This window comes from Excalfactoria chinensis, chromosome 10, assembly GCF_039878825.1.
Source record: "Excalfactoria chinensis isolate bCotChi1 chromosome 10, bCotChi1.hap2, whole genome shotgun sequence".
Classification (NCBI taxonomy): Eukaryota; Metazoa; Chordata; class Aves; order Galliformes; family Phasianidae; genus Excalfactoria; species Excalfactoria chinensis.
Window position 1 is genome coordinate 3,021,433 of NC_092834.1, and position 27,912 is coordinate 3,049,344.

The 27,912-nt window shown below is 40.0% G+C and overlaps 1 protein-coding gene across 2 annotated transcripts in view; it reads left to right on the top strand.

The window, feature by feature from the left end:
• The window catches only part of ADAMTS17 (ADAM metallopeptidase with thrombospondin type 1 motif 17), a 150,611-nt gene that overhangs the window by 46,120 nt on the left and 76,579 nt on the right, over window positions 1–27,912 (top strand). For both annotated transcript variants that reach the window (XM_072345770.1, XM_072345771.1), the window contains exons 8-10: window positions 5,324–5,429; window positions 22,544–22,684; window positions 23,388–23,538. In XM_072345770.1, the coding sequence (XP_072201871.1) occupies window positions 5,324–5,429; window positions 22,544–22,684; window positions 23,388–23,538 (398 nt within the window). The remainder of the gene's footprint in view (window positions 1–5,323; window positions 5,430–22,543; window positions 22,685–23,387; window positions 23,539–27,912) is intronic.

Here is a 27,912-nt window from a genome sequence, read left to right on the forward strand (position 1 = left end):
GGGTAACTATCCACAACCTTATATTAAACTATAGAAACAGGACTGCAAAAACAGTGTATTTTACCTGTTAGAGATTCGCATCAGCGGTCTGGGCTCCGGTTACTGGGGAGTGTGTGGAGAAGCTCTTTGGAATGTGGTGGTTAGCGTATCAAAGTAGAGTAAACACACAGATGATACCCTGCTTCCGATGCTCCAGTTAATTAACAACTCCTCTTGTCAGGTTAGTTGAAGCGGATTTGTTAATCTGCTGTCATTTGAGGAAGCAGCTGTTTGCTGAAAGAGAGGAGTAATGTTAATGGGTTATAAGATGTCAAGCTGAACAAAGAGCAGATGGCAAATAAAAAAGGGTACTTTTATCTCCTTTGCCAAGGTCTTATATCCTAGTATTTTGTTGTGAAAAGTGTGAGAAGTTAGGACTAGGAATAAATTGAGATGCTTGTTTGATGCATTCCCTTGCTGCAAGACAAGATCAGTGATACCATTATTGCTTATGATGGATATCTGTTCTATGATGCTAACCGCTATGCTTGTTTCCAGCTTTTCTTGCATTCGTGAAAACTGTACCTCTTTTCAGCTGCAGTCATTAAGATGAATGTTCATGCTTGTAATCACACACCATTGATGACTGGCATTGGAAAGAACGTTTTCAAAGATGCCCATGCCAAACCTAAGGGGGCTGTGGGGGGATTCTGAAGATTATCTGGTCTTTACTGGCATAATGGTTAATTGTCTGGAATTTTTTTGCAGACCTTTGTTAGGGCATCTTATAGGCTAAAAAGATGTTACACTGTGTGAGCTCTCCACTTCAGTTTGTTTGGTATCTGAACCAACTTGCTACTAGCAGTGTGAGAGGTTAGGCTTTTCTGCCCTGCTCCTGAAGGATTCCTACTTCCTAGTATTTTTATTCAGTCTTTTCCTTTAGTCTTCTAGAAGGAGGATATCTATGATGCAGGAGTCTGTGAGAAGGGGTATGCACCATGTAATACTGGAATGGTTGAAAGTTCTAAGGCCAAAGACATGTAGGAAAACAGATCCAGGCTTCCTGAACTGACTTCTAGGTGTAAACTGTGTGCTCAGGTAGCAATTTCCTGAGTTCAGAATATGATTTTAAGTCGCATGTTGTGTACTTAGGGAGGACACTTATTCCTGAAGTCGGAACAGGGCTAATCTCTAGGGCTTTTGCCTGGGCAGCCCCTTGAAGAGACTGCTGAAATCAGTGAATTAGCACAGTGTAAATTCAATGCCAGTGGCATTAGAATAAGGCTCTTGACATGGCAGGGAATGTCTGTGTGTGGGCTAATCAGTAAAGGAGCAGATAAATGACTCATCCTTTATAGTTAGAAAGCCACAGGAGGGTTCTCGGGAAACACAAAAGCCCTGCTGGAACACTGAAAGCTAAAACTGAAAGTTGGCCGTGCTGGGGAAAAGATTCCTCCTGTTCCATCAATTGCTGTCCTGCAGAGTAGTTAAACAAGGAGGAACAGATGATAGCAAAAGTGCTTCTTTTAGCACTGATTATTCACAGAATCTTGCCGCCTTTGGAGATTTACTGACACTGAGATGTTTACCTGCACCAAGGCTTTGTTGCCAGAAGCTGTGGCATGGCACAAGTCATAGGATGAGCACGTAGACAAACCCCAACTAGATGTGAGCTTATCTGTTTGAAAGCAGGTGGAGCACGTTCCTGCAAAGAGTCCAGCTCACACTGGAAGAGCCCCCTGTGAAGCTGTGCTGAGATTCAGGAGTGCCATGACTTACGTTTGTAAGTTCATAATGTTGGTTGCTACCTTGTTTTCCTACCTGACTGTAGCTGCCTCCTGTGCTTTGGATGGTTCTACTGTAATTCCTTTACTGGTGATTGGCAATGACTGCGTTGCTTCCAGTGTGGTTTTCATTAAATGCAGTGACAATGAAAAATATTGCAGTGGAAAACAGTTTCCATAAGTTAATGTTAAACTTTAATGGAAACTGTGTTTTTACTGCAGGATTAACAGAAATTGGCATCTAAACGGCTATCGAGCACTACATCAAATTAATCTGTGCCTCTGAAATTACATATCTGGCCTTGAATTAGCACGTTCTCATAAAATGAAGGAACATCTCGCTCTGTTAGCTTCCTCTGGATGATACCTGTAAACCAAACTTGGGGCTGGAGGCTCTGTAGGACAGTGACGGTAATAACCTGTCAATCTAAAGTACGTGCTGGAGGGGGTCTTTCTATAGATACTGTTGTTTTGCACTTGGATAACTTTGACTTCTCGGGACCTCTGTTTATTCAGCTGTAGAACAGAGAATGTGTCGGAGGCAGTTTAATGGGCTCTTCCTCTGTTATTTTTTTCATAGGTAGACATCATGGAAAGAAAAAGTACTTTTCATTTTTAAACGTTGCAAGCACTGAAAGATTCCTTTGGTGACTGACTTGATGTGAAAATACAGTCAGCACACCCCTGTCAAATGTATTATTGCAAGAGAACGGAAAGGCAGAGTGTGAATGACTTCTAGGATTTCCTGATTTTACTCCTGTAGGATGTTAAGGAAGGCTATGGGAGTGTAAGTGATGGCAATGTGTGAGCTGCGCTAAGAGTTGTGAGAGGATGAGAAAAACATCAGTTCAACATCAAATTCGTAATGGTGGGGAATGGGAGGTTTGCTCTGTGCATATGGATATACAGCGAGTCTTCATCTGTGCCAAGCAGACTTCAGGGCTTCAAGTTTGGCTCTCTTCCCAACAGCAAATACATAGAGAAGAGGAAAGCTAGCCAAGTTTTAATCAAGTAAAAGTTCTGTATCCAGAGGTGGCTGGCAAAAGAAGAGATTAACGTATTAGAAGTGCAATGAAAACAAGACGTTAGAGGGTTGAAAGCTGGAGTACCTGGATAAGCCACTTGCTGAGTGAATATTCCACAGATGTCTAAAAGAAGTCCCAGGTGTTTTGAGTAGGATGAAATGTGAAGCCATGCATCAGAACTTGTCTTCTTCAAGCCTTGGCTATCACTGTGGCAAGTATGTAATATTCTAATGCCTAGCTGAGCTGGTAGGATATATGTAATCATTCCCCCTAGAGATACTACTAGCAGAGGGCTTATTAGCTGGCAGAAGGGCCAACAGCTGCAAACTGTTTATACATGACAACTTTTTGGATAAATCTGAGTTTACACAGTTGTCTGCGTCCTGAGGTTTGCTGTAGAAGTGCAGATAGCTTTGCGTGTTCAAACCGAAGCACAGAAGTTATGGACTGTAATTATGCAATTTCTCATGGGAGACAGGAAAAAACCCTCACACTTAGTAAAAATAGTAATTGGCTTTCCTTTCCTTCTACCACTGATGCACCCGCTTGACCCTTTTTAATATTAAATATACATTTATGATAACTGCTGTCAGTCAGTGGTGTATGTGGAAAGTTATGGACTCTTTGTCCCAAGGAGAGTCACTGTTTGTGTATTTGCATGAACACGCTGTAAGGTTAATAAATAAATCAGTTCAATTTTCTTCCTTTTTTAATTTCCAAACACCTGTTTTCTAGACAGGGCCAGGAGCAAAATCATAAAGTGAAGTTTCTCTTATGTTATTTCCAGCCTGGTAGATAGCAGCATGCCAGGATTTTCATGAGCGTGTCTGAACGCATGAAATTTATTGAATTTCCATTCATTCCAATGAAGAAAGTAAGTCATATTAATGTATCTACCAAGGCATTGGACTACAGTCATTGTCATGTAAAGGTGTGTTTTTCTTTGCGTATTAGTTATGTGGATCACTGTACTGGGTCACGTAACAATTTTGTTGATATTAGTGGTTTGGATGTATTTCCTAGAGAACTGTGTTATGTTTGCAGGTGAGCAGGATGTTTGCTATTGTGTTCTAATGAAAGCATTTATGATAAAATGTTAGTTCAAAAAATGTATAATCCTTGGGATTGCTTTGAAACAAAATATGTATTTTGAAACATTTATGAGGCAAGCATAATGCTGTAACAGTTTGTTATAACCAGCTTGTGACAGCATTCCTCTTATTAATAAGCTCTCAGTTTATAAGCTGGGTTTCTTACTAAGTTCAGCTTCAATAAAGTTTTCTGCCATTCTAGAAGTTTCTTACCCCAGTACATTTCTGTTCCTGTGGTGTCTGATCACTAGGCTTTGCAGCAATAAATGTCTTTCATATTTATAATAATAAGCTTGATATCTAGATTTTGAAATTGTTCATTGCAGATATTAGAAATCGGCCACTCAGGACACTGAAACCAACTAATAAAAATAAGGTGGTTAAGAGTCTGTAACTGAGACAGTTACTTCTTTTTCAGCCACTGATGAATGTACAAGTCCAAGTTATTTTTCCAACACTGAGCAATGAGATTTTTAGCGCAACAGCATTTCTGCCAGTCAGCTTCAGTGGGGATTTGAACAGCTAAACAGAGACTTGAAAAGAATCATTGCTTGAAGCCTTCATGATGTATTTGAAATTTTAATTGATATTTAACTACTTTTGGGATATTGCCAGTACTCGTAGTTTGCTACACTGAATATCCCAAGCATGGAAACTTTATCTCCTTTCATTTCCCAGTGCCAACAAACATTGAATTTTGAAGTTTATCAAAAAGAAAGTAGCATGAATCATTTCAAATTAATCTGGCTTGTCTGACTGACCACTGAGTCTGATGTGTAATATCACTTTGCTACTCCTCAGTTATATCCATGCGTGGTTAAGTACAATTGAGTGACATACTGGCAGTGGTTAAATGGAAGATTAGGATTAGTAATAGAAACAGAGCACTATCAGTCAGAATCCTTTTCTGGTCATGACTAGCAGATCTAAATCAGGAGAAATGTCTACTTCCCTTTCAAAATCAACTAGGAATGTTTTGTGATCTTTAAAAGAAAGGGAAGGTATGCTCATAGCTTAAGAGGCTGAGCTGTGAGGTAAAGAGCTACAGGCACCAACAGCTGAGATTCTGTTCTGTGACCAGTTCATTGGTTCACCAGATGTTGGGAGTGAGGTTGCAGTTTCTTTTACAAGGTAACATGTTACTTCTTGAGTGATTCCTCAACATCCTTAGAACTAATGTGGGAGCAAGTCCAGCCTTCTGTGGTAATTGATGTTTAAGAAATTAAAGCTTGATATTATTTTTAGCGTCTTGTATGAATCGTGAAACCAGTTTCTCAGTAAGACATTGAACAAAATAGATGACTTTTTTGTGAGAAAACTACTTAATATTTTTCCATGCTGGGAACATATTTTTATCGGTTTTGCTGAATTACAGCTGTGTGTGTTGAGTGCATGAATTGTTTCACCAACTCTGATGGGTATTTTTTCTCTATTTCTGTTGCAGGAATTGCTTACCTGGGAGGTGTCTGCAGTGCCAAGAGAAAGTGTGTTCTTGCTGAAGACAACGGTCTCAATCTAGCGTTTACAATTGCACATGAACTTGGGCACAAGTAAGAACTTGTATTTCAGTTTCTTTCTTTACTGATGCCACTGTAAGCTACTTTCATTTAAAACCTTACAAATGAAGTTTCTAGTGTGACATTCTCATTACGGTTTTATAAATCTGGTAGATTGATAATTAATTTTAGAAGACTTGTGTAAGTACTTTTGGCACACAAAAATCTTCCTGTTAGATGCTCCCCTGTTGCTCCACTCTACAGTATGATTTTTAGTAGCTTGAAGAGGACTTGTTCCCCTGAATGGTTGATGGCAATGGTTGGAGATGGATTCTGCAAATTTGCTCTAGAATTGGTCCAGGTAAACAGTATCAGTCTTATAATCTTTGAAGCTGGAAAATTTTCTTTGAAGTTCAGGTATCTGACAAGAGTTCCAGTAATACTGAACAGTAACAGTTTGACCTCTGCAAGTGAAGTAAAGTAGAGGTACTGAATTGTAAACATCAGCATTTAGGAAATTCTGTTCAGCATTATTGTATGATCAACAGAAATAAATTGTATAACTTGATTTCATCAGCTCAGTTACAGTTATCCAAAGCACTTTGACTGGAGGGGAAAAAAATAAAGCAAAGGACATGATAATTCCCATAAGATTACCAGGTACTTTCTGCAGGTGAATTTGAAGACCTTAAAGCTGCCTGTAAATATTCCATGGACAGAATAAAACAAACTGACTGGAAGAGTCACTTACTGCATAGTCTTAGTGCAGTTAATGAGTTAACCCAAAGGTCACCATTCACATTCACTGCTTTCCAAGCTGGATGTAATGTGCACTTACTCATAATACTTACAAACTTTTTTCCCTTTCCATTGACATCACTGTGGTTGCACTGTGTCACAGTTAGACTGTGTAATTAATGTATAGAATTAGACCAGGAGCAAATGTATACAGAGTAAGGGCTGTGCCTATGGCATTTTCAAATACTCCTTGTTTTTCTTTAAGTGTCTGTGGATGGAAGACAGAAAATCTTACTCTTGTTTCTCCAGTAAGATGCTCTAAAGGAATTTTGTCTGCACTCTTCTGGACGCATATTGTTAATGTGTCTACTGTATCTTCCTTTCATGCAGAAACAAATAGTTGACAGCTAAGTCAAAGCCCATGTATCAAGTTCAGATCCTGGTCAGTCTCACTGCATGACAAACACTTATTTTACAGCAATGTATTTCTGGGTTGCATGGAAGATATCTGTTACTACCAGAATTGACAAGATGAAAATGAATCGCCTGTTCACCATTCAGAGACACCAAAGGTAGCTGAGCCAAACCAAAGGTGGTTTCAGCAGAAATGAAGGATTTGGTTTTATTTGAACAGTGTGCCAAGATGTTAAACTGAGCCTAAGCTTAATAATGAATTAACCTGTGGGTAATGTTAAGGGAAATTCAGTACTCATCTTTGGATGGGCTGAGAACAGGAGAGGAAAAAAAATACTTGGGCTGCAGAAAATCCAGCTGTGTAAAGGGCTGAGGCTGCTCTATGGTGGCATTTGCCAGATTTCCCGGAAGAGCTGTCAAACTGTTTTCCAATAATGCCTTGCAAAAAATTCACAATGCAAATAAGGGACGTAATGCTTTTGGATACAGCTCTCTACCTGTGCATTAAGTAGCAAACTCTATTTTCTTTTCTGAGTTACCACTCTTGGTGGTAAGGCCTGTCTCTTTTGTTTTTCTTTTTGCTTTCTCCATATGGAAAGCTATTTCAGATGGTGCATATGAGATGTCTAAAAAAGAGATTAGCAGAGCATGACTTGGGCCAGAGGATTTTGACAAGCGAATTCTCTCCTTTGCAGAGTATCTTTGGCTGTAGCAGAGTTACAGATGCTGCTCGGGGAGGAGATGGGAAGTTTAAATGGAGGTTGCAGGTGAAGAGGGACGAGTGGCTGAAGTGATTGCATTTTATAACAGATCTCCATCGTGGGCCACTTTACTGAGAGAAAAGAGATGAGAACAGGCTGAGGAAATGGAAATTAGAAAGGGTGCTGGAGGGACTTAGAGGGTCCTTCTGCCTCCTCTTCCCTCAATTAAGCCCATCCATGTGCATGCATAATCAAATCCCAGTGTGTTAAAGGAAAAAAAAAAATGCTGTCTCTCATCACTGAGCGTGAAAATCACCCCTGTATACTGTCCTCTACTATTGACCTGGCTAGTTATTTCAGATGGGTCCATTTATTAGTGCTTTTCTAGCCTCGAAGTTAGCAGCAATCTTTTCATTGGTCTTACTAAGTTTCAGGCCTCTCCTTATTCTCTTGGTTTTGAATTGTAACAGAATGCTCTGAGCAGTCCTGTTGCAGCATGTCTTGTGCAAATACAAAGATCATTTGCTGGCTTTACCTACAAAGTGTTAGAAACTTTTAACGTGATTGTGAGATGTAAGGAAATTCATTGCAGAGATAGAGAAGCTGAGATCAGCTTCAATTTTAAAAAGAAAAATCAAGGAAAAGTAGATGTAATTTTCTTAAATTTTATTTAAAAAAGAAATCCAAACAAAATCTACATCCACATGGGCAAAAATACAGGTTTTGGAGAACCATAGTTGTGAGATTTATTGAGGACTGATTTCTTTAGGAGTGTTGAACAGCTGAGATTTATTACTTCTTGCCTTAAGACTAACAAGTGTCCATGGAGATCACAAGCTCAATTTGGCATCCACAGATTGTTTCTGATGTAGACTTTGGAAAAAGTGAATAGATTACTAATTGATGCATCAAGCTCCTAACCTACCACTAATGTCACTTGGACTTTCTGCAAAAACTCTATTACAGACAGCTGCACTGAAAACATGGAGACATTATTAAATAGGTCAGTCAGGATGTTGCTTATACGTCCTATAAAAATTCATTTTCAGGTTTACCCTGTAGACAGTCTGTTGCTTGATGCTGAGGTGGGTGGTGTAACTTTTGCCTGTTGCTTTTACGTCCCTAAATCTGAAGTGAGATTTTTGTTCACAAAGGAGCATCCATTTGTAATCAGATACAGTTCTTCTTAAAAGAGCCTAGAAGGAGAAATTTCCTGTTGTGAGACCACAGCAGACAGGGTAAAGAGTTCTGAATATATGATGAGGCTACAAATCATAATGTTTTAGCATATATGACAGAACTCTCAGCAAGCATTGTTCCTTCATTCAGCATTCTCAGTAGTAGATGTTTTTTAAAGTAACACACTTAATGTAACCACAATTAGTTGGTTTTTATCCAGGGATTGCTGTGTGGAGTGCTGCGTTCAGAGCTACACAAAAGAGAAGATGGTAATCACAGCGGTCCCTGAAGTTTTAAAAGCTTTAATTCCAAGGTTTTCGAATTAAAACAGCTTAATTTGTTGAAAACTTTCTTAGATTCCTTAGATTAGTAGGGCAGCTTCAACAGTAAAAGTTTAAAGATGCCCCACTGCATCCAGGAGGACACTGAACAGTGCCTCTCTCCTCCCCCATGAGATTAATCCGAGATTCATACCCCAAAGACCACCCTGAACAACTGTGGCTTGTAGAAAAATAGCACCATTTTCACCTCCCTGCTTCTCTTTGGCCCTACAGCAGTGACATTGTTACCATTTTCAAGACATCCTTCAGAGAAAAAGGCAAAGAAGTTGTGGTGTTTTGTTTTTTTTTTTCCCAACAAAAACTGGGCTTCATCCTTGTATGTGTTATCCCTAAATAAAGTGGGTGGGCTGTAGCCAGTTGATTTTCAGGAGAGTGCCAGCTCTGTTGCCATTCTCGGGGCTTTTTGTAGTTGGATTTTTGATTTTATTTCAACAGCCTTGAATTTCCTGTAGTGGGCTGGAGGGAGACTTGGGTGGGGAGAGAAGACTCCCCCATTCATGAGCTAGTGGAACCTGGCACTGCCTGGATGGTAAGAGCACAGCCAGAGGTGGTATGGCTGGAAGCCATGCTGTGTCAAATGCCCTTAAGAAAGTGAATCAAAATCAAGTAACAATAAGCAAGATGCAGTCTGTTGCCAGCAGGGCTGAAACTGCATGGCCTGACTTGAAGCTGAACCAGATGAGGACAAAAATGAGTGCAAAGGTTAAAAAGAAAAGAAAAGAAAAGAAAAGAAAAGAAAAGAAAAGAAAAGAAAAGAAAAGAAAAGAAAAGAAAAGAAAAGAAAAGAAAAGAAAAGAAAAGAAAAGAAAAGAAAAGAAAAGAAAAGAAAAGAAAAGAAAAGAAAAAAGACTCTACTACACAAATCTAAGAGCTCTGGATTTGAAATCAGTGAAGAGAAGAATTTAGAACCATCAGGTTTCTGTCTGTAACAATGATTTGCTTTAGATATAAGTTAACAATAGATGCATTTTGGTTGACCTGACTTTAAGGTGCATAATTATTTGCTGCATAATTAAGCATAGCTTTTATGGTGTGTTTCAAAGAATAATGGTGTTGTAGGCAGGGGAAGAATAGTCTCTGGATGTTCCCTTTGTGGCCTGATATTTATGCTAATAACCTTGTTAAAAATCTTGCTGTTCCAGTCTGTCTAGTGCAGTACCCTGCAGGGAGATTCTGTCTTGGAAATGGCTGTAAGGCAGGACAAGAAAATATTGCAGGCTGAATGTGTCTTCAGCTGATACAAAACACACAGAGAAAAAAATCCTGTTACAACTTGCAGTGGCAAGTTCGGGTCAGCGTGGTGCAGGTGTAGAAACATACTTCCTAAGAATCAAACAGGAAATTAACATCTTCCCTCCAATGCATAAAGATTTCATCATAATGCATTTTTGAATTGAAAAGTTTCATATGGGTTCTCAAGACCTCCAGAGTAGTATTTCAGCATGTATTCCTAAGCTCTAGCTGCCTACAGGCGTATCTTACTCTTGTCCATGGATGTTCTAATGTATAGAGGCCTAGCAAAGAGATGCTCATCCCGTTGTTCTGTAGTTAGTACCTATTTACTTGATGGCTCAGAGATGCAGATGGTGGCTGTTTGACGGCTGTCTTGTGGCTGTGTGTGTCTCTCTGATGGCACTGCTGGTGGCTTGAATGTAGATTCTGTCTTGTGAGAGCTGTGGTGCAATTCCTTCTGTGCCTTTGTAAAAGCCGTTGTGACTGCTTTGGCCATGCTGCAGAAGACAGTGCGCTGGAACTCATATCTGCCTTTGTAGGGGTTGGAAATCAAGGTCAGCTGGATCCCATGGGGGACCAGAAGTTGATGCTGTGATCCCATGCAGGCTTTACTCTGACAAGCTCAGGTACTAGTAACTGTGTTGTTGCACCAAGGCTTCCTGAGTAGCTGCTCAGTTTCTTTCAGACAGTTACTGTCTCAAATAAATTCTGCTAGTGCCAGCACACTCCATTTGAATCTCACATGAGTATTGCTGTTCCAGTACACTGCAGCCCTGGGATTCTTGGGAGTGACTGACTGCTGTGTAGACATACCCTGAGGCTGGCCAAAAATGCTGGCAGCAGTTTGTACCCACCCTGGAGTTGCTAATTTTATTTTCTGCCATTTGTGTTGTAATTCAGTTGTGGAATGTCCCTCTCTGTTCCCATGCTCCCTTGTTCCCCTCCTCCCAGGTTTCGTTCTTCTTCTACAGATAATTACAAGCACATTTTCACAGTTAAACTGCTCTTCTCTGCACAGCTCCAAGCAGACATAATGAAACACTGTCTAATTCATAGTCTGTCCTTATACATCAGAATTAATATGATCAAGCCTAAACAGCTATTTCGTAACACACTCTGATTTTGAGAGATAAGTAGATACAACCCAAAATGTCGGTGGATGCTTATTCCACTTCAGCAACACACGGAGAGCTCTGTTTTAGACCAAAAGAAAGTTATTGTACACCTAAGCTTAATATTAGTAGCTTGATGACAGTTTTCTGAAAACTGCACCCTAAGTTTGTCACAAGGAAGCAGAAATCAATGGCAGATACAGATCTAAATGTATGTAAATAAATAATAAGAAATCAATGGAACCTTCTGCAAGTATGGGTGGTTTGACTTGAGATGTTGAGGAAGAGGTTGAGGTGGAGCACTGCTAAACAGAACACGTGTCTGTGCCTGACATGTATTAGCTGACTTTGTGTATCTTCTGTCATATTGAATTCCCGAAGTGGAATATTGCTGCTGTGGTAACTTTGGCTGGGCAAGCTGTTTTAGTAACATCAGAATCATACACGCATCCTCGTGGATCATCAGCTTTAGTGCAGGGTTAAAGGTGTGAGGTTATTTGGTAGAAGTTGAGTAGAATTTGAAGGAGGCAGAATTCTGGGGAAATTGAATAGAGGAAAAGATGACTGTGGAGGAGAAATGGAGGGGTCTGATCATGTGTTAGCCTCTGGGTAACATGATTGGTTTTATTTCAGTTGTGTGCAAAACTGCAAGGTACTTGCAGCTGTAATTAATAAACCTGATAATCATAGCATAATGGTGAGCTACCTTCCCTCTGTCATGTGTATATCTTCTCACTCTTGTTTTCTTCTGAGTTTGATTGTCTGTTTACAGTACTGGAGTATAACCACATTGGAACTGTGCATGGGAACATCTACCTCCAATTGCTTTGTGGATGCTTGTGGCAAGCATTTGTGTGGTTTTGGGCAAGGATTTCTATGGTTTTACTCTATGCTTTGTGAAAGATGTCTGTGTAGTGAAGCAATGTTCTGTCACAGACCCACTAATTTCTTTGTTTTTGAGCATCTTGTACAGTTTTACTTATCCTAATAAAACTGTACCAAACAAACAAACAACAGTTATTTAGAAACTCTCAGACAACACAATTTCATTTAATCAATAGCTCTGTGGCTTTGCCAGCTATGTCTTTCTTTTTGAAGGGTAATTCTGCTGAGTAAGCCAAGGCCATGTAGAATGGGCTGTAATGATTTGGCAAATCCTTCATGTGCTTCCTGCTACTAGGGTTCTGGTTTCATGCTTTACTGGCTTTTCTGGCAACAGCCATGTGGCCCCAGTGACCCACAACATAGGAACAGTACAAGGCCCCACTGTATGACTTCCACAATACACAGCAACTGAGGAATTGTTAGGTTTGCAAGTGCCATTTACCTAATAATCATTTGTTCTTATACAAGGGCAGCAATCAAGCTGAAGTATTTACTTTTCCACTAGCAGCTGAGTTCCAATAGCTTGTAACCCAGGCTGTCTGCCTGGCCTGCTGAGTTCAACAGGTTCCAGGTGAAAATGACTGCATTTCTGTGGAAGATGATAAATCCCAGACTGTCACTGGAAAAACCTTCTGTCGTAACTCAGCAGCAGCAATGCCAATGGAAATGATGTTGCCTCTAAAAATGTGGTTCCCTGTACCATTATGTCAGTGGAAGGCAGCACGGTAGTGGAACAAGGTTGGCTGCCTCTTGGACTGCAGTTGTGTTGTAGACTAAGATTCAAGGAATTATTACTGGACAAAATAAACAGGATTCCTTTGTTCCCAGTGATCTCCTTCCATTTGAAGGTGCTGGACTCTTTCAATTGCCAACAGGGAATTCTGTCATGTGTATCATTAGTTGAACCCCAGTTACTAAAAGAGAAGAAGCTATGTAGTTTTCTCAGATATTTTTTTTTTTTTGCTGGTGTTCTTGTTTGGGTAGAGCAGATTGGAGCAAAAGGAGTTTGCTCTAACCTGCATAATGGTTTGTTCTGCCTGAATTTTCTTTGTTTGAAGAGTTTCCTTCCTGCTCTGCTCTGATTAGCTTAATATGTTGAGCTTTTTATTAATGAGTGGTTTTTATTTACCTTCCTTCTCTCCTCCAAATTCCACCACGACTCTCATTTTTTTGTGCCAGATCTTATCTGCTTGTGGGACAGTTTGACATTTTGGAAATTTCTGATGTCCAGTCTCTGTGAGTCTCCAGCTCACTCCTGTCTTTTCCAGCTGCTGCCAGCCAGGCTCCCTTCCTGCCGGCTTGCTGTTTACCAGCATAACTACAAAGATCACTAGTAAAATGACAAACTTCCAATATGTATTTGTTTTTATATTCGTTTTAATTACGAACATTAAAACTAGGGAGTTTAAGGAAATGTTTTGTATGAACAATTAGCTTCCTACTTTGGGTAGTCTTCAGACTTCAGAAAAAAAAGGAAAAAGCAGGGCTTCCTTCCTTCCTCTCAAAAGATCAATGGTTAGCACCTTTTAATGGGTAAATTGCATCCTGATTAACACTTTCTTTATTTGAATTAGGACTGCTTGCGGCATGACGTGTTAGAATTAGCTTAAGAGGAGAGAACTCTTGTCTAGCATCCATTGTGAGACACTGTGATCACTGCTGTTTGACTTCTGCTAAAAATGCAGATTGCCTGCATTGTGTAGCTCAGAAAAAGCATGTGGAAAAGTTGGTTTTGCCACAGGAGCCTTATAACACTTCTGCTTTTCTGTTCACCTGCACAAGCATCAACTCCCATCTGTTCATTTGTGAGTATCATCTTCTCCACTAAGGATATATACGTGTATACATTTTATGTCTTAGCGTCTGTTGATATTTTCTCATTATTGCCTTATTGCTACAGTACACATTTGGAGGCTTATTCTGAAAACTGTATGGTATTTTAAACCTTACCAGTTTGTAAAATGCATTATTGTGTGCATCGTCTCTGCATGTGATGGGCAGACTCCTGTAAGAAAAACTGCTGTGTTCATAAAGTTGTCGTCAGTTAAATGATGTGCTGCACACCTTACTACCTGAAGACCTTACAAAGATATATCTTCCTATGAAGATAACAGGGTTTTATATTTCTCTGTAATTTGTTTTCAAATTAACACATTCAAACCAAGTTCATTCAAAGCAATATCTGTATTCGAGTTGCTTTTTTTATCTTTCTTCATGTTTTGTTCTTTACAAAATGAAAGCAGTCTTGGCTTCATATTCCTTGAGGTTTGTAGGCAACCAAACATCTCCACTACCCAAAGAATTTCAGTTCAGTGTTACTCTGAATGTATCACTTCAAAAGGGCTTTGATACCAAGCCATAATTTGCAGCGTTCTTGTTTGATATCAAGTCTCCCCACTGATGAAACGAGTGAGACAAATGCTGAACTGTTTAGGCCAAGGCCAGATGATGCAATGATTATGGCTTTTGTTTTTTTTTTTTTCCTCAGAAGCAGCATCATGAAAAATCCCAAGAGTTAAGAGAGCTGGTACATAAGAGGAGCATTATTAGAAACAAAATTTCTGGTAAGGGTAGAAGCACACCTGTGTTGATGGGAATGACTGTGACAAGCAGGTGCCTTCAACAGAAGGGTCTTGGCTCTTGCAAACTGATCCGTTGCTGGGTTACAGCTAGAACTGGCAGAATTGGGTCACATGTTCCCTGTGCAACTTTTTTTTTCTAGAAAGATTTTCTTTTTTCTCATTCTTGGATCAAAAGAAACCATGTGGGTTTGTTACTGTTCCCTGCATTCACCTGACGTATTGGTGACTTGGTGTAAGATCACACAGAATGTGCTATTTGCACTAGGTCTGCAACTCCACAATGATTGGCAACCTACACCAAAAGAAAGAATAAAAGAAAGAGGCAAAAAAATACTCTTCCCTGTGAACAGGATTGCTACTGTTCTGGAAGCATGTATCCTCTGCCTTCTCTGGGGGCTTCTGAAGACTTGGTGCTGGTAGAATTATACACATTACAGTTACTTCACGTAAACGTCTTTTGATGTTTGCCGTCTCTTCATTCCCACCTCCATGAAAGCAGAATTCATCTCCAAGCATGGGGAAGGCAGCCAGCATTCCTGATTCCACAGGAACAGTGTGTTCCTCAGTCTGCCTTGTTTTCCCCATTGCTCAGTAGTGGGTGGCTTCCTGGTCGGGTAGTGTGGGACATCTGTGGTTACTCGTGTTGCACATATTTAACACATATGCTCAGTGTTTCTCCTTTCTCTGGAGATTTTTCTTTTAAGAGTGTCTTATGTTGCATCTCTTGGTTCAGGTTTTATTCTTGGTAATTAATGTAGTTGACTGGAGACTTTTGCTGTTTTCTTAGAAGGTTTAGGGAAGCGCACTCAGGTGATTACTTGCAGCACATTCCTCTTAGGTTGGTAACATCTTGAAGGACAAACCTGTCAGCTGTTCTCACTGAGCCCTTGTCTGAGTTTCATAGTGCGTGGACAAGCCTCCCACCCATCTGTATCAGGGTTTTGTCTTTTTCACACCATACAATTTATATTTATTTTTCATCTGTTGAGGAAATTCAAGTCACATTTTCTGGGGTTTTGTTCTCACCCACTTCCTGGCAGTGCTGAAAGCAAGCAGCTTGTTATGTTTCAGCATGTTACTGCTGTGATGCACAGGGGTGTTCTCTGCATACAAGGAGCTGCAGATGGAGTGCAGAAGCTTTTATTTACCAAATAAATAAATAAAGAGAGAGAGAAACGTGCAGCTTTTCTCTGCCCAATGCTTTCTGAAATCAGACTGAAGAGTGAGAAAGAGCGTTTCTCATGTCCAGGAAGTGGGTCAGATCTTGTGGAGGCCAATTGAATGGCTGAATATATGCATTTTTTTTGTGGAGATGTTACACTTTGACCCTCAGATAACTTTATTCCTCCTTTAGGTTCATAGCTCAGCAGTGATCATGGCAAGTAGCTTGAGAGAAGCTGTATTGTTTAGCTTTTCCAGTCAGCAGTCACTTTGATGTACGGTGTGATGAGTGGATTTTGGTATAGCATTCACCCCTTCAGCAGTCTTCAGACTGTTATAACAGTCCATGACTGTTAGTGGTGCTGCTGTTGTCTCTGTGCACTGTTGGCAAGGAAAAGAAGTAGAAATCCTGATCATATGGTTGAACGACTGCTGTGAAGATGGGGGTAGCCCTCTGGGGATGCAAAGGGTGTAGAAATGTACATGCTGTAAGATGATGATGATGAGGCCCATAGTGCCAAAAAGAAAGGCTGGGTAGGAAATCTTTGTGAACTGTCATGAGCTCATAAAAGTCTGTGAAACTGTTACTGTAAATGTGATGAGCTCCTGATCCTCTTCAGAGGACGTAAGGGTAGAGAAGGAGTACATTTAGCCCTGGGCTGTAATTGCTGTATGATGCTGGACAGTGTTCCTCTGATTGGATTCATTGCATGAGCCTCTTCTACATGTTCATTGCTTGCGCTCAACTCTGTTCCTTCCTACATCAGCATGATCATACTGGACCATTCGAGATTAAGGCCTTTACCTCACCAAGGAATCTCAAGAGAGAAACCTGAGCTAATGTCCATTGGAAAAAGTAGTTAATAGTGTAGGCAAGTGATGTTATTGCTGGAGAAGTGATCATAAGATGATTCACTTTGCTCTTCATTGCTCTAGTCTAACTTCCATCAAACCAACTGAAAGGACTGCCACTGATGTCAGTGGGATTTGGCCAGCTCTGTTTCCAGTAATCCAGGACCACTGGGGCAGCAGGCTTTCAGATGAAGTGCTTGGGTGAGACCAGTGCTGTGGGCCTGTGCCTGCTGTGCTAGTCTTCCGTGTGTGCTGTATGTCCCTTGCTTCACAAGCTCATACTTACTGCCTTACAGATTCTGTGGCAGAAGAAATAATTATTTTTAAATCAAAACCATATCATAAAGGGCTGGATCTGTCATGCAGCTGAATAAACCACTGCTTTCCACACTGCTGTTCACTGTAGGCATTCAAGTGTTCTCACTCGCTGTTGTTGACTTCTTGTTTATTTGATTAGATAACTATAGAAAATGTCTGGTTACTTCGTCCTTAGAGAGTGAATAAACTTGCTTATAAGAGTCTGTTAGTCATAACTCCCTTGAAACGTTGTTTCTCCTGGTAAGTAAAATAATAGCACCCATCCTCAAATGGATAACATTGTGTACTTAATGTCTTTGAATACTTCAAATGTTTTAAGTAGAGTTGTCTTCCCCTCTTCATCTCAGCTCAGCAGAGTACCTCCTGACAGCCTCCGAAATAGTTGAGTTATATTTAAATGACCGTGTTTGTGTTTGAAAAGCACAAGGTGAAAAAGTCTGTTTTCCATTAAGCCAACAGACCTAGTGACCGCTGTTTGTGTAAGAAGGTTATGCAAGCTATTTCAGTGCCTGTTTCCCAGCACAGCTCACCCCAGCGTGTTTCCCCAGCATTTGTTAGTTTGTCCTCCATCCAAGCCTCACTTGGACTCCCTTCTGACTCCTCTGGCTGTCTTTGCATCTCTTCATTTACTTCACAGATGCATCACCTTCCTAGGTCAATCTTACTTTAAACTTCCTGTCCCCATTTTGCATTGCACCTATAATTTCAGCTCTAATGAGCAACTCTGTTTCAATTCTGCCTCCGTTATGCCTCACTTCTGCCTGTTATTCTCAACTCGTTGGAAGCCTCGTAACTTGCAAGATATCAGCATTTTATATTGAAATGTTAAACATGTTGAACCAGTTCAGAAGTAGGCATCTTTCCAGTGACACAGCTTCAATTTCAAACGTTAATAAAAATTCCTAACATTGAACTTGATTTGGGACTGGACGACTCACAAGCTTGATTATGTGATATACTGTCTCCCACTTCTAAGTTGTTGGTTCAAATCCAGCCCAAGTCAGTAGCTGCTGAGAACTGTTGACATAAATTCTCTGCTTAGTGATCTACACTGATTTGTGTTTAATATTCATGCTTAGTGTTCTCGTGCACCTTATATAACCTTCCATTCCAGCATCTTCCTTTATAGCTGAAATTGGATGCAGTTTAGAGATGGAATTCCCATCTCAACCATTCATGGAGACCCAATAGGGAGTGGGAAAAGGGAGGAATTTTGTCCTCCATATGGATAAAAGTGGGATTTGTGCCCACAGCACATAAATAGCAGGCTTTCCATTTGGTATTCTCATCCTGCCCACGCTGAAATGCCAGAGCATGTTAAGTTACAGGTCACACACAAAGCCTTTCACACTGAGTGAGGATGTTGTTCTGTTTGCCCTCCCTGTGCATTTAATTGCTGCCATGGGGTTTATGCAGAAATTTGCCCCAAATCCTGGCTTTGTGGTTAATGCTAGATCACCTCTGGGTGAGTTAGGGCAAGGTGAGTCACAGGAAATGACTTTTCCCCGTGTGCTCTCTTGAGAAGGTCAGTAGTGACCTACCCTGCTGTAACACGCAGCTTCTGGTGCTGCATATAGCTCTTACAGCACTGCTGCTTTGCACAAGTAGAATGCTTTAGAAAAGGGTTGAGGGCCTCCTGTTATAAATACGGGTAGAGAAAACATGCTTTCCAACATACAAGGATCAGCCAAGAATGTGAAAACCTGCCTTCTCCCATGCCACTCAGTTATATTTTTGTAGCAGGACCTTTGCTTGATTCTTTGAGTCCGTGTTGGTGTACGGGGCAAGTGGATCCAAGGAGCCCTTCCTTTTGAATGTCTTGCTGAGCTTATGCTATGAGAGCAGTTTGTGGGTTGGCCCTTGAGGTACAGAAACTCTTGGATTACGCTGTCAGCAGTCATGAGAGTCAGACCGTTGTCTTTTTTTCTGTGTTGACAGCTGATCATTGTCTTTCACTGTCCTTTAGAGAAAGGGTGACTTTGGCATTACTGCTAATTGTGTGGAGAGCAATTGTGTGTCATGCACAAGTTTACCAAACAGCTACAATGACAGCCAGGTCACCTTGGGTAGCTTTACTAGTCCTGGTTGCCACCCATTTCTAAAGTGAATCAGCATCTGACTCACCCTGGGCTCAGTGCAGACCAATGGAAAGGTTTGGCTTTCACAGAGAGGCTTTGGAGAGTCTCTTATTAACAGCCAGCTGAAGTGCTTATTTGAAACAGAGGGATTGTAGTAGTTCATGGTATTTCCACTTCTGGGTGTGTTTTTTTTTTTTAAGGTTTCTCTTTATCATACTTCATTATTTACCTTGCCAGCCTCTTTTTGCTTGAAGAAAAGCATTTGTTTTACGGCTGATGATGTTTCCTATCAAACTTCCATGCCTTCCCCCTACTTTATAACCTCTCCCTACCAGAAGGGGAGAGTGTGACAGTAAACCTTGGGGTTTTTCAAGTGGTCTGTTACCAGCCACAAACGTGCAGCTGTTTAAAAAATTTAAAGCATATTTTAAATCAGTTTCCCTCAGCCTTTGGCATTATTCTTAAACTCAGATGTGGGGCTTTTAATAGGAATCCTGTTGAGAGTCATAGTGGTTCTGATGAAGATTTCTGTACATGGCCTAAGAACTTGGAGGTGCAATGCACTGTGCACTGAATGCAATAGAAAGCATTCCACAGGCTTTGGTGGGCTTTGGCTCAAGCTTTTAAGAAATAACAGGAAGCATTGGAAAAAGTACCAAGGGTAAACAAAACAGTATAGTTACATTTACTGTCTAGAGGAGAAACTGTGCTAATGACCAAAATAAACAAAGCCAGTCCATTTATTTAGTATTGCTGTGGGAAAACAAACGTCTTAATTGCATTTAGCTAAAAAGAGTTACACAAGAAGTTGGGCAGCTCAGGCCCAGAGTGTAATTCTGACATACTGACCCAACTTTAATTGCTGTGTAGACTGACAGAGAGTAGTGTCCTGGAAACGAGCACCAGCTTCAGAGAGGCCAGAGTATGGAGGGACTGCATGGTATTTTTTATTCAAGTCTCATTCTGCAAAAAGCAAAAAAAAACAGATGAAAGAGATTTGGTTTTGTTGCCTTGTAGTGACTTGGGATAAAGTTTTCCATGTCATGACTATGTTAACAGAGCTCAGGTCAGTCACATATGATCATCAACAATAAATATACTGCAGGACTCCATCAGTGATACCTTAGTGTCTTTAACTGATTATCATTGCATTATTTATACTAGAAGAGAAGCTGGAGTGTGAAAGCAGAGTCCCATTGTGCTTCCTCTGAATAAATACACAATGAAGGAACCGTGCTGAAGAGCTGACAGACTCAGCCGTTCTTACTTGTCTGTGTGGAAACTTGTTATCTTCAGGAGGAGAGTGTGGTAAACCAAAGGCCAAACTTTAACTGCATAGAATGGAATTAATGATTGTGGTAGGAAGAGCACAAAGTGACATTAAGTCCTGCTCATTTCTAATAGCTGTGCTGGCTTTGCAATGTGAAGGACATTATGTAGCATGTGTTTGCTGCCCTTGGTAAAAGGGATTCTAATGAACTGAACAGCACAGGGGGTCTCCAAGATTATGTAGTGCCATTTTAACCTTCTAATCTTAGAGCCATTCTTATGGACCTGCCAGAATGGGAGCGTGCACTGCTGAGTCCCATTCCATAGAAACGCTGTCAGAGCAGAAATCTAGGGGATGTAAATTCAGTCCTCAACAGTGTGGCAGTCACAAGGTGGGCAAGCTGACAGAAACCTTGGAAACCTGCTTTGTTTCCATTAGAAATATTAACACAATTGCAATGTGATTGCGAGCCTTCTAATCTGGCATTTTTAGACAGGCAAAATTTTCCTCTAGAGGACTTCCAGCAAATTTACATGACTTGCTTCATAGTGTTCAGCTCTCCCCTTCCTTATGTTCATTAATACAGGCTTTAGGTGGGCTTATTTGCATTGCAGGAATACTGCTGGAACTTTCTTCCTTGCATGTGAAGAGATTTCTCTGTCTGTAGAGGCAACATGAGCAAAATATTTGGAGTGAAATGCATGCTACATTGCAGTCAATGGCAAAACTCCCATTCACTTCAACGGAGCAGGAATTTCACTCTTTGCTGTTTTGAAGTCAGAGTTACTAATAGACTGTTAAATTATTCCTGCATGCATCAAACAAAACGTGCTCAATGTTAATGTTTCTGCTGCGTTCAAAGGTTTAAAACCAAGCATAACTGCGAACCTCTGTGTCTAAACATTGTTAAATGTAGTTTTGCTAGAAATAATAATGTCCCTGGAGATAAACCTAGAATAATAGACTCTGCTATATAATCTTCACTTTAAGCTAAAAATAGCATAAGTGGTGGTTTAATCTAAGCCATAATTATCAAGCTGCTGAAGCTGGTTTTGGTTCATTGCAACTAGAAATGTATGTTGTGTTTAGACCTTGAACAGTTGAGTCCCAAAAATGGAAAGAAGCAAAGCCAAGAGTGTAGTCAGAAAGCAAACAGGAGCCTTTGTGAAATAACATATATTGAAGCATCCAATACCATTTTTTAAGGGACTGCTTCTGGCTTGCTCAGTCCAGCAGGCTGGAGACCTACAGAGTTCCTGTTAATCTGTGTTTTTGGCCCAACACTGGTGGCTGTTACTTTGCTAACATGTGACCCGGGCCAAACGAGACACTTCTTGTCTGAAAACCATTTTCCACTTCACATTGGAATCAAAAGAAAGATGTTAACATCTCAAAATGTTTTTATTCTGTGTAACTTCAAAAATAATTTTAATGATTGTTTCAAAGTAGGATGGAAAATCCTTAGCTTTCTTTTGTGGCTGGGCAGCATGATACAATAAGCTGAGTGCAAAACTGCCATTTAGGACTTCTGACACTGATGGAGTAGATGAACTTGCAGACATCATTTATCCCTTCTCTGCTGCCATTGGAGCTGTTGCTGAATGCTCACCTGATCCTGAGGAGATTCACCTTCCTAGAAGGACAACAGAGTGAGGCTCCTCTGAAAAGTGATTTACAGTAGCAGCCAATGGTAGACATCCTGAGGGGTAGGGTGGAGAGAACTTTTAAAGTAAGACTTTACTAGTTTAGAACACTTACCAAAATTCTCACTGAACGTATTTGAGTTCCTCCCAGTATATTTATACTACACCATTTGTTCTGTTCGTTTAGATAGCTAGTTTTGCTGAGTAGGTTACATTCTCTTCTTGCTGAATCTGGTATGGGGCAGACTTTGTGCTTGTTTGGACAGTGCTTGCAAAAATGGGAGCTTGATTCTGATTAAGGCTCCTACCTGAGCCTTGCTGTTAGAGATCCTTCAGGTCTGTTACATCCAGGTTCACTCTTCATGAACCAACAAGTAGTTACAATTTCTGGTAGGAGAATCTTTGCAAAGCACTTTTAAAAACTGCTGGCAAACAAATACTAAAACCTGGGTGAAGTTAAAGATAAATTGAAGGAATCTTCCATTTACAGTTTAATTTTATGTGAATATATGCATACATATACAATTATTAAAAATATAAATAATTCTATAGTTTACTCATGAAACACACTCTACCATTAGGTGAATATTTCTGTATTATTTGGAAATGTCCTACGCGATAACTTGATAGACGTTTTTCTTGTTTTGTTTTAATTAAACAGCATGGGAATGAGCCATGATGACGATCATCCTCCCTGTGCAGGGAGGTCCCATATTATGTCTGGAGAATGGGTGAAGGGCAGGAACCCCAGTGACCTCTCCTGGTCTTCATGCAGTCGCGATGACCTTGAAAACTTCCTAAAGTAAGGACTGCACTGTACTCTTTCATTGTGGTCTTACATGAACAGTTTAACTCTGAAAGCAGCTAATGCCATTATTGCTAGGAATGGGTTCAGCATGTAAAATTAGGATTAGAGGTGGAAGTGACAGGAAAATAATGAGAGAAAATGAGATATCTGTTTTTACATTAAAGCACAAAGTTGTAAAAGAAGTCGCATCTGAACTCACTCTGGTCCCTGACAGAAGGCAGATGCCGCAAAGATATTCTGGTTTGTCAAAAATTGTTTTGAAGACAAGGATAAAAATCATTATGTCTGTGATAGATAAGAAGCCAAGGGCTTAAAATTCAGCTAGAGGGATTCAGGTGAGACTTGACAGAAGTCTTTCTAGCAATCTGTGTAAGGCTTGTAAAGCTACTGGGATAGATAGCCTAAGGGCAGAATTGGTTCTGCATCAGATTTCAGACAAATATTTACACAGAATGATGTGAATACAGTGTATTCTGCTTCAGGGCCTGACATGGAGGATGAGTTCTCAAGAACCTTTCTATCCATAAGCTTAATGATTCAGCTTCCAGAAAAATATTGGGAAAGACATCACTATTTCACACGAGGTCATCAGATTCCCTGTTTAAGACAGGACAAGAGCTGCTCTACAGCAGAGATCTAACATTCCAGTTCAAAGGTGCTTTCCCTTAAAGGCATGTTTAATTATCTCACTCCACAGGTCCAAGGTCAGCACCTGTTTGCTAGTAACAGATCCCCGAAGCCAATATGCAGTGCGGCTCCCTCACAAGTTGCCGGGAATGCACTACAGTGCCGATGAACAGTGCCAGATCCTCTTTGGGACCAATGCTACATTCTGTAAAAATATGGAGGTAAGAGCTCATGGAATGTAACTGGAAATGAGGTGGGCTGTAGAAATATAGCTGTTAAATGTTGTAGAAGTGAAGGGGTTTGTATCTTCCTCAGAATTGTAGTGGGACTTTCAGATTGTTTAGCACTGCTGCTACAAAATCAGTAGACAAACTTCCATTGGTTTTCATGTCAACAGCACATACATAATTCTGCAGTCCTTTTCTTCATATCTTTCTTGTTAATGTCCCACAGCAGACACAGAAGAACTTTTGTTTGTACTCATTCTTAATTTAGGCACTGTTCCCTTTCAACACCGTTTCTCTGAAGAGCTCAGTAGAGATTGTTTTCCTAGTAGTTCAGCTGAGATGAAAGTACCTTCTCACAGGAAAGCTTGCCTACTAGATATCGGCGTGGCTCTTTCAGTAAACCTCACCTGTAGACTGTTGCATTGTCCTTATAAGCTGACTGATTCCTTGCAAAGGAAATAATAGTGACTGCTTCCTTTACGGTATCAATTAAATGTCCATGTAGAATCAGGCCCCTTCCTATGTGTTTTCTAAGCAAAATAATATTTAGTCAGACTTTGGATACGACATGGCTTGTATCATATGGCTGGGCAGCATAATAGAAACGGTGATTTTCAGTGTTTCTAGAAGCAGGTCATATTTGAGATGAGGCAGCCTGACTTTATTAACCAATTTTTCTGTCTTTTTTCTTTAGTATAAATTTCTCTATTTAGATATCTAAGCTCTTCCTAAAGTTTTATATGTAATTAGATGTCTTGTATTCTCACCAGAGGTTGTCTACATCTCACTTCAAATAGGGAGAAAGGCTTAATTCCATCGTGTCCTCAGAAACATCCTGAAGAAAGTCATGAAGCCCTATATCATGTAACCAGTGCCAGCTGGGAGCAATCCATCCTAGATAGGCATAGAGTAGTCAGGTTTCTTGCTGTCATTAACTAGCCACTTGTAAATTGTCCTTTAGTACCATTCTGAACAATCCCAAGATCTGAAATCATTCTAACAGTGAAAATAATAATCAGCGATAACAGGTTTCTAAGTGCCAAATGACTAAAACGGTTGAAAATGTGCAAATCCTGGGAACATGGTCTTAGTTTCAAATTTGTTGTTTTATTTGTTTTGGATTTGAAAGCAAGCTGATTTAAAACAATAAGAAAAGAATCTGGAGAGATTCTGTTTTCCAGATCCATCGGGAAAATGCAGACCACTGGGACTACCGTACTAGAAGCAAAATATTAGAATTTAGGTCATTAAAGAAAATCCCAGAGCTACCCAGGATAGTTTTTCCACTTGTGTGGGTGTCACAAAGCTTGATTAGTGTTGGAACAGATATTTGCTATTTTCCTTATTGTGACCGAAAAAAAAACCAAACACATCCTGTTTCTGGATTGGCCAATACCTATGAACAATGTCAGGCTACTGGTAGGTGGTCAGCATTTCTCATGCATGTCCACTATTACAGTCTGGAATAGTTTCAAGAACAAGTTTCTTGCCAGGATAACAAACCAACTGGTACTGTTCTTCTCTGCAAGATACAGACAGCAGGTATTTGTGCCTCCCATGATTTTTAACCTGTCGTGTTACTTGACTTCTTTAGAACACAGTAAAAGCTGTGTTTTTTCCTTCCATCAGTGCCTTAGAATCTCACCTCAAAAAAGATGTTTGCTAAACCCTTAGTAGTTTCTAAAGAAAAGCCTTGTAAAACTTCTGCCAATTAAAAAGAGCTTATGAACACTTAGAAGTATTTATTTTTCTCTATCAGATGTTCATTACAGTTAACATTCATGCTGTAAAGCTTGGATCAATTATGGCACATGCGATAAATTTACGTAAATAACTGCATCCTGTTATGCTATGGAGTTTGAAGGCAATTAAATTATTTCTTTTGAGGAAATTATCATCTTAAATTTCTAGCCCTTAAAAGATTTTTTTTCTTTTCACCTTTGTGTTTCTCATGCTTCATCTGCAGAATGCCTGTATTGTAAGTCTCAAAGCTGTCTACAAAAATATGAACCAAGAAAAAAAATTGGCACTAGTCATTGGCATTAGCTGTAGAAATTATTGGCAAATGTAGCTGTCTCCTCTTTTAGCCAATGGTAATGTGGTATTTTTAATTCAATAAAGGATTTAAAAAAAAATCTAAATGTAGAAGTAATAAACATTTGACAGTAAATATTTGTTACAAAAAGGAAATAAACTTCAGGAAATTAGCCTGTTCAGTCTTTTTATGATTGCATGTGTCTACTGTCTACTTTTCTTATTTAATAAAAGAGCTACGTTATAACATTTCATTGGGGATAGCTGAGCCACATAATTGCATCAGGCAAACTGGAGACCTACATGCAAAGATGTCATACAGTGATTGTAGAGCAAATTTCAGAGATAAGATAAATTCAAAATTTTACCATTTTTGAGAAACTGCAGAAACTTTCTGTGCAGTAAGTTCCTTCCCTTTATAGCATCAAGAAACAGCTTTTTAAAGGGATGTAATATCCTCTGCTTTCACAGAGGGCCAGGTGCCTAAATGCTTGGCAGCGTCTGGACCTCGGATGCTGCTCCAACTTGATAGTTAAACCATGAATATTCAACATTATATTGGTATTTCAGATGGAATCTCCACAATTCCTCCTCCATATTTGTTCTTGATGGTATCTCATCTGCCATAATTCCTCCATCCCTGGAGGTGTTCAAGCCCAGGTTGGATGGGGCCCTTGGCAGTCTGGTCTAGTACCAGGTCCAGGTTGGTGGCCCTGCCTGTGGCAGTGCGGCTGGAACATGATGATCCTTGAGGTCCCTTCCCAAGCCATTCTATGATAATACAAAGTAGTGGCCTTCAGAATTGTGACAGTCTGCCAAACCAGAAAAAGGTAATTCGTGGCTGTCCTATTCCAAATTTGCAAAACAGCTATGAAAAACTATGAGGTAGGCTCACTTGTACATATATTATAACTTTTGGCATTCCTTTTTAATTTGGACACTGACTCTACATTTTATTATAATAGAATTTAAAAAAAATAATAAAAACAATAATTATAAGAGTCAGAACATGATAATCAGATCTACAATTGTATGCTGTTGTAAGCTATGGCTTCTTAGATGTGTAATTCAGGATCAGATTCTGTAACATGCCTGCTAGGTCGGATGTCCGTGTACATGTTGACTGTTTAAGGAGCTGTGGAATAAGGCTTTTAGGCTGGAGGGTTGTCATGCAGGGAACAATCATTTCTGTTAATTAAAAAGTACCATTTCTGTTGTGGTATTGTGTGATTAATAAGTAACAAGATTACATGCCTTCTTGCAGTGCTACCAGAGTTTCTGGTCCACCTAAGAGTTTGCACAGTCCTTTTTGTTTTGAGGGAGAGAAGTTACTGTTAGCAGAAATGAGATAAATGATTCCACTCTTGTCAAGTCCTGAGCAAATCAGAAAATGCATTTTTGACACTGCACAGTGCATTGTCAGTGTGCCCCAAACACAGAGACCTTTTTGGGCTCTGGTTGCTGAATGCTGATGAGGGTTCGGGGCCAGTATGCAAGGTTGTGCAAATTACTGGAAATTCAACCTGCCTGGCCTCTGTTCTACAGATCTGTGCGATGAATCAAGTATTGTGAATTCATTTGACCCCTACGCAGGAGGAAGTAAAAGGCTTCTGTCCCACTCGAGCTATGAAGACCTCTGCAAAGAGTAGACTTTAATACTTTGCTGTCCTTTAGTTTAGCAGTGCAGTCAGTGAGAGAAAAAGTATAAATGCTTTATGCCTGAGTCTGTCTCAAAGCAGAGTTGATGTTTCTCCACAGAAATGCATAAAAATGCACTGTTCATGATTTCAAATGAGAATATCCTGTGAGTATAATCTGAACGCAGAGTTTATTTTTCAGACTGGCAAGCCTACTAATAAAGGCTTTTGCACTGAAATTATGTTTATGGAAAAAATGTGACTTCTATCTCTTGTATCCAGTGTTTAGCTTTTTGTTTTATGTGACTTTTGGCTTATTTATTATTAACACATTTTTGCGGGTTTTTACATAACCATTATCTTTCAGCATTGTTTTGAGTCAAAACTGTGCTTAGGTTAAAATGGCATGTGGGAAGAGACTGACATTGCTACAGAGAGATTTTTTGCTGAAAAAGGGGCACTCAACTCAGATGTAGCTGGGAATGGGGATTTTGACGTGACACTGATTTTAGAAAATGTAAAACATCTAGAATTGGCTTTACGGTTTTCCTTGAACTGAAGTTGCTTTGCAATAAATATATGCATCTCCCAGTTTCTGAAAGCCACAGAGTAGCAGCATGAAACAGGGAAGCATAATTGACTGTAAGCCAAACGTGGCTAAATAGACTTCTGGGCTAAAATGGAAAAGGAGCAGAAA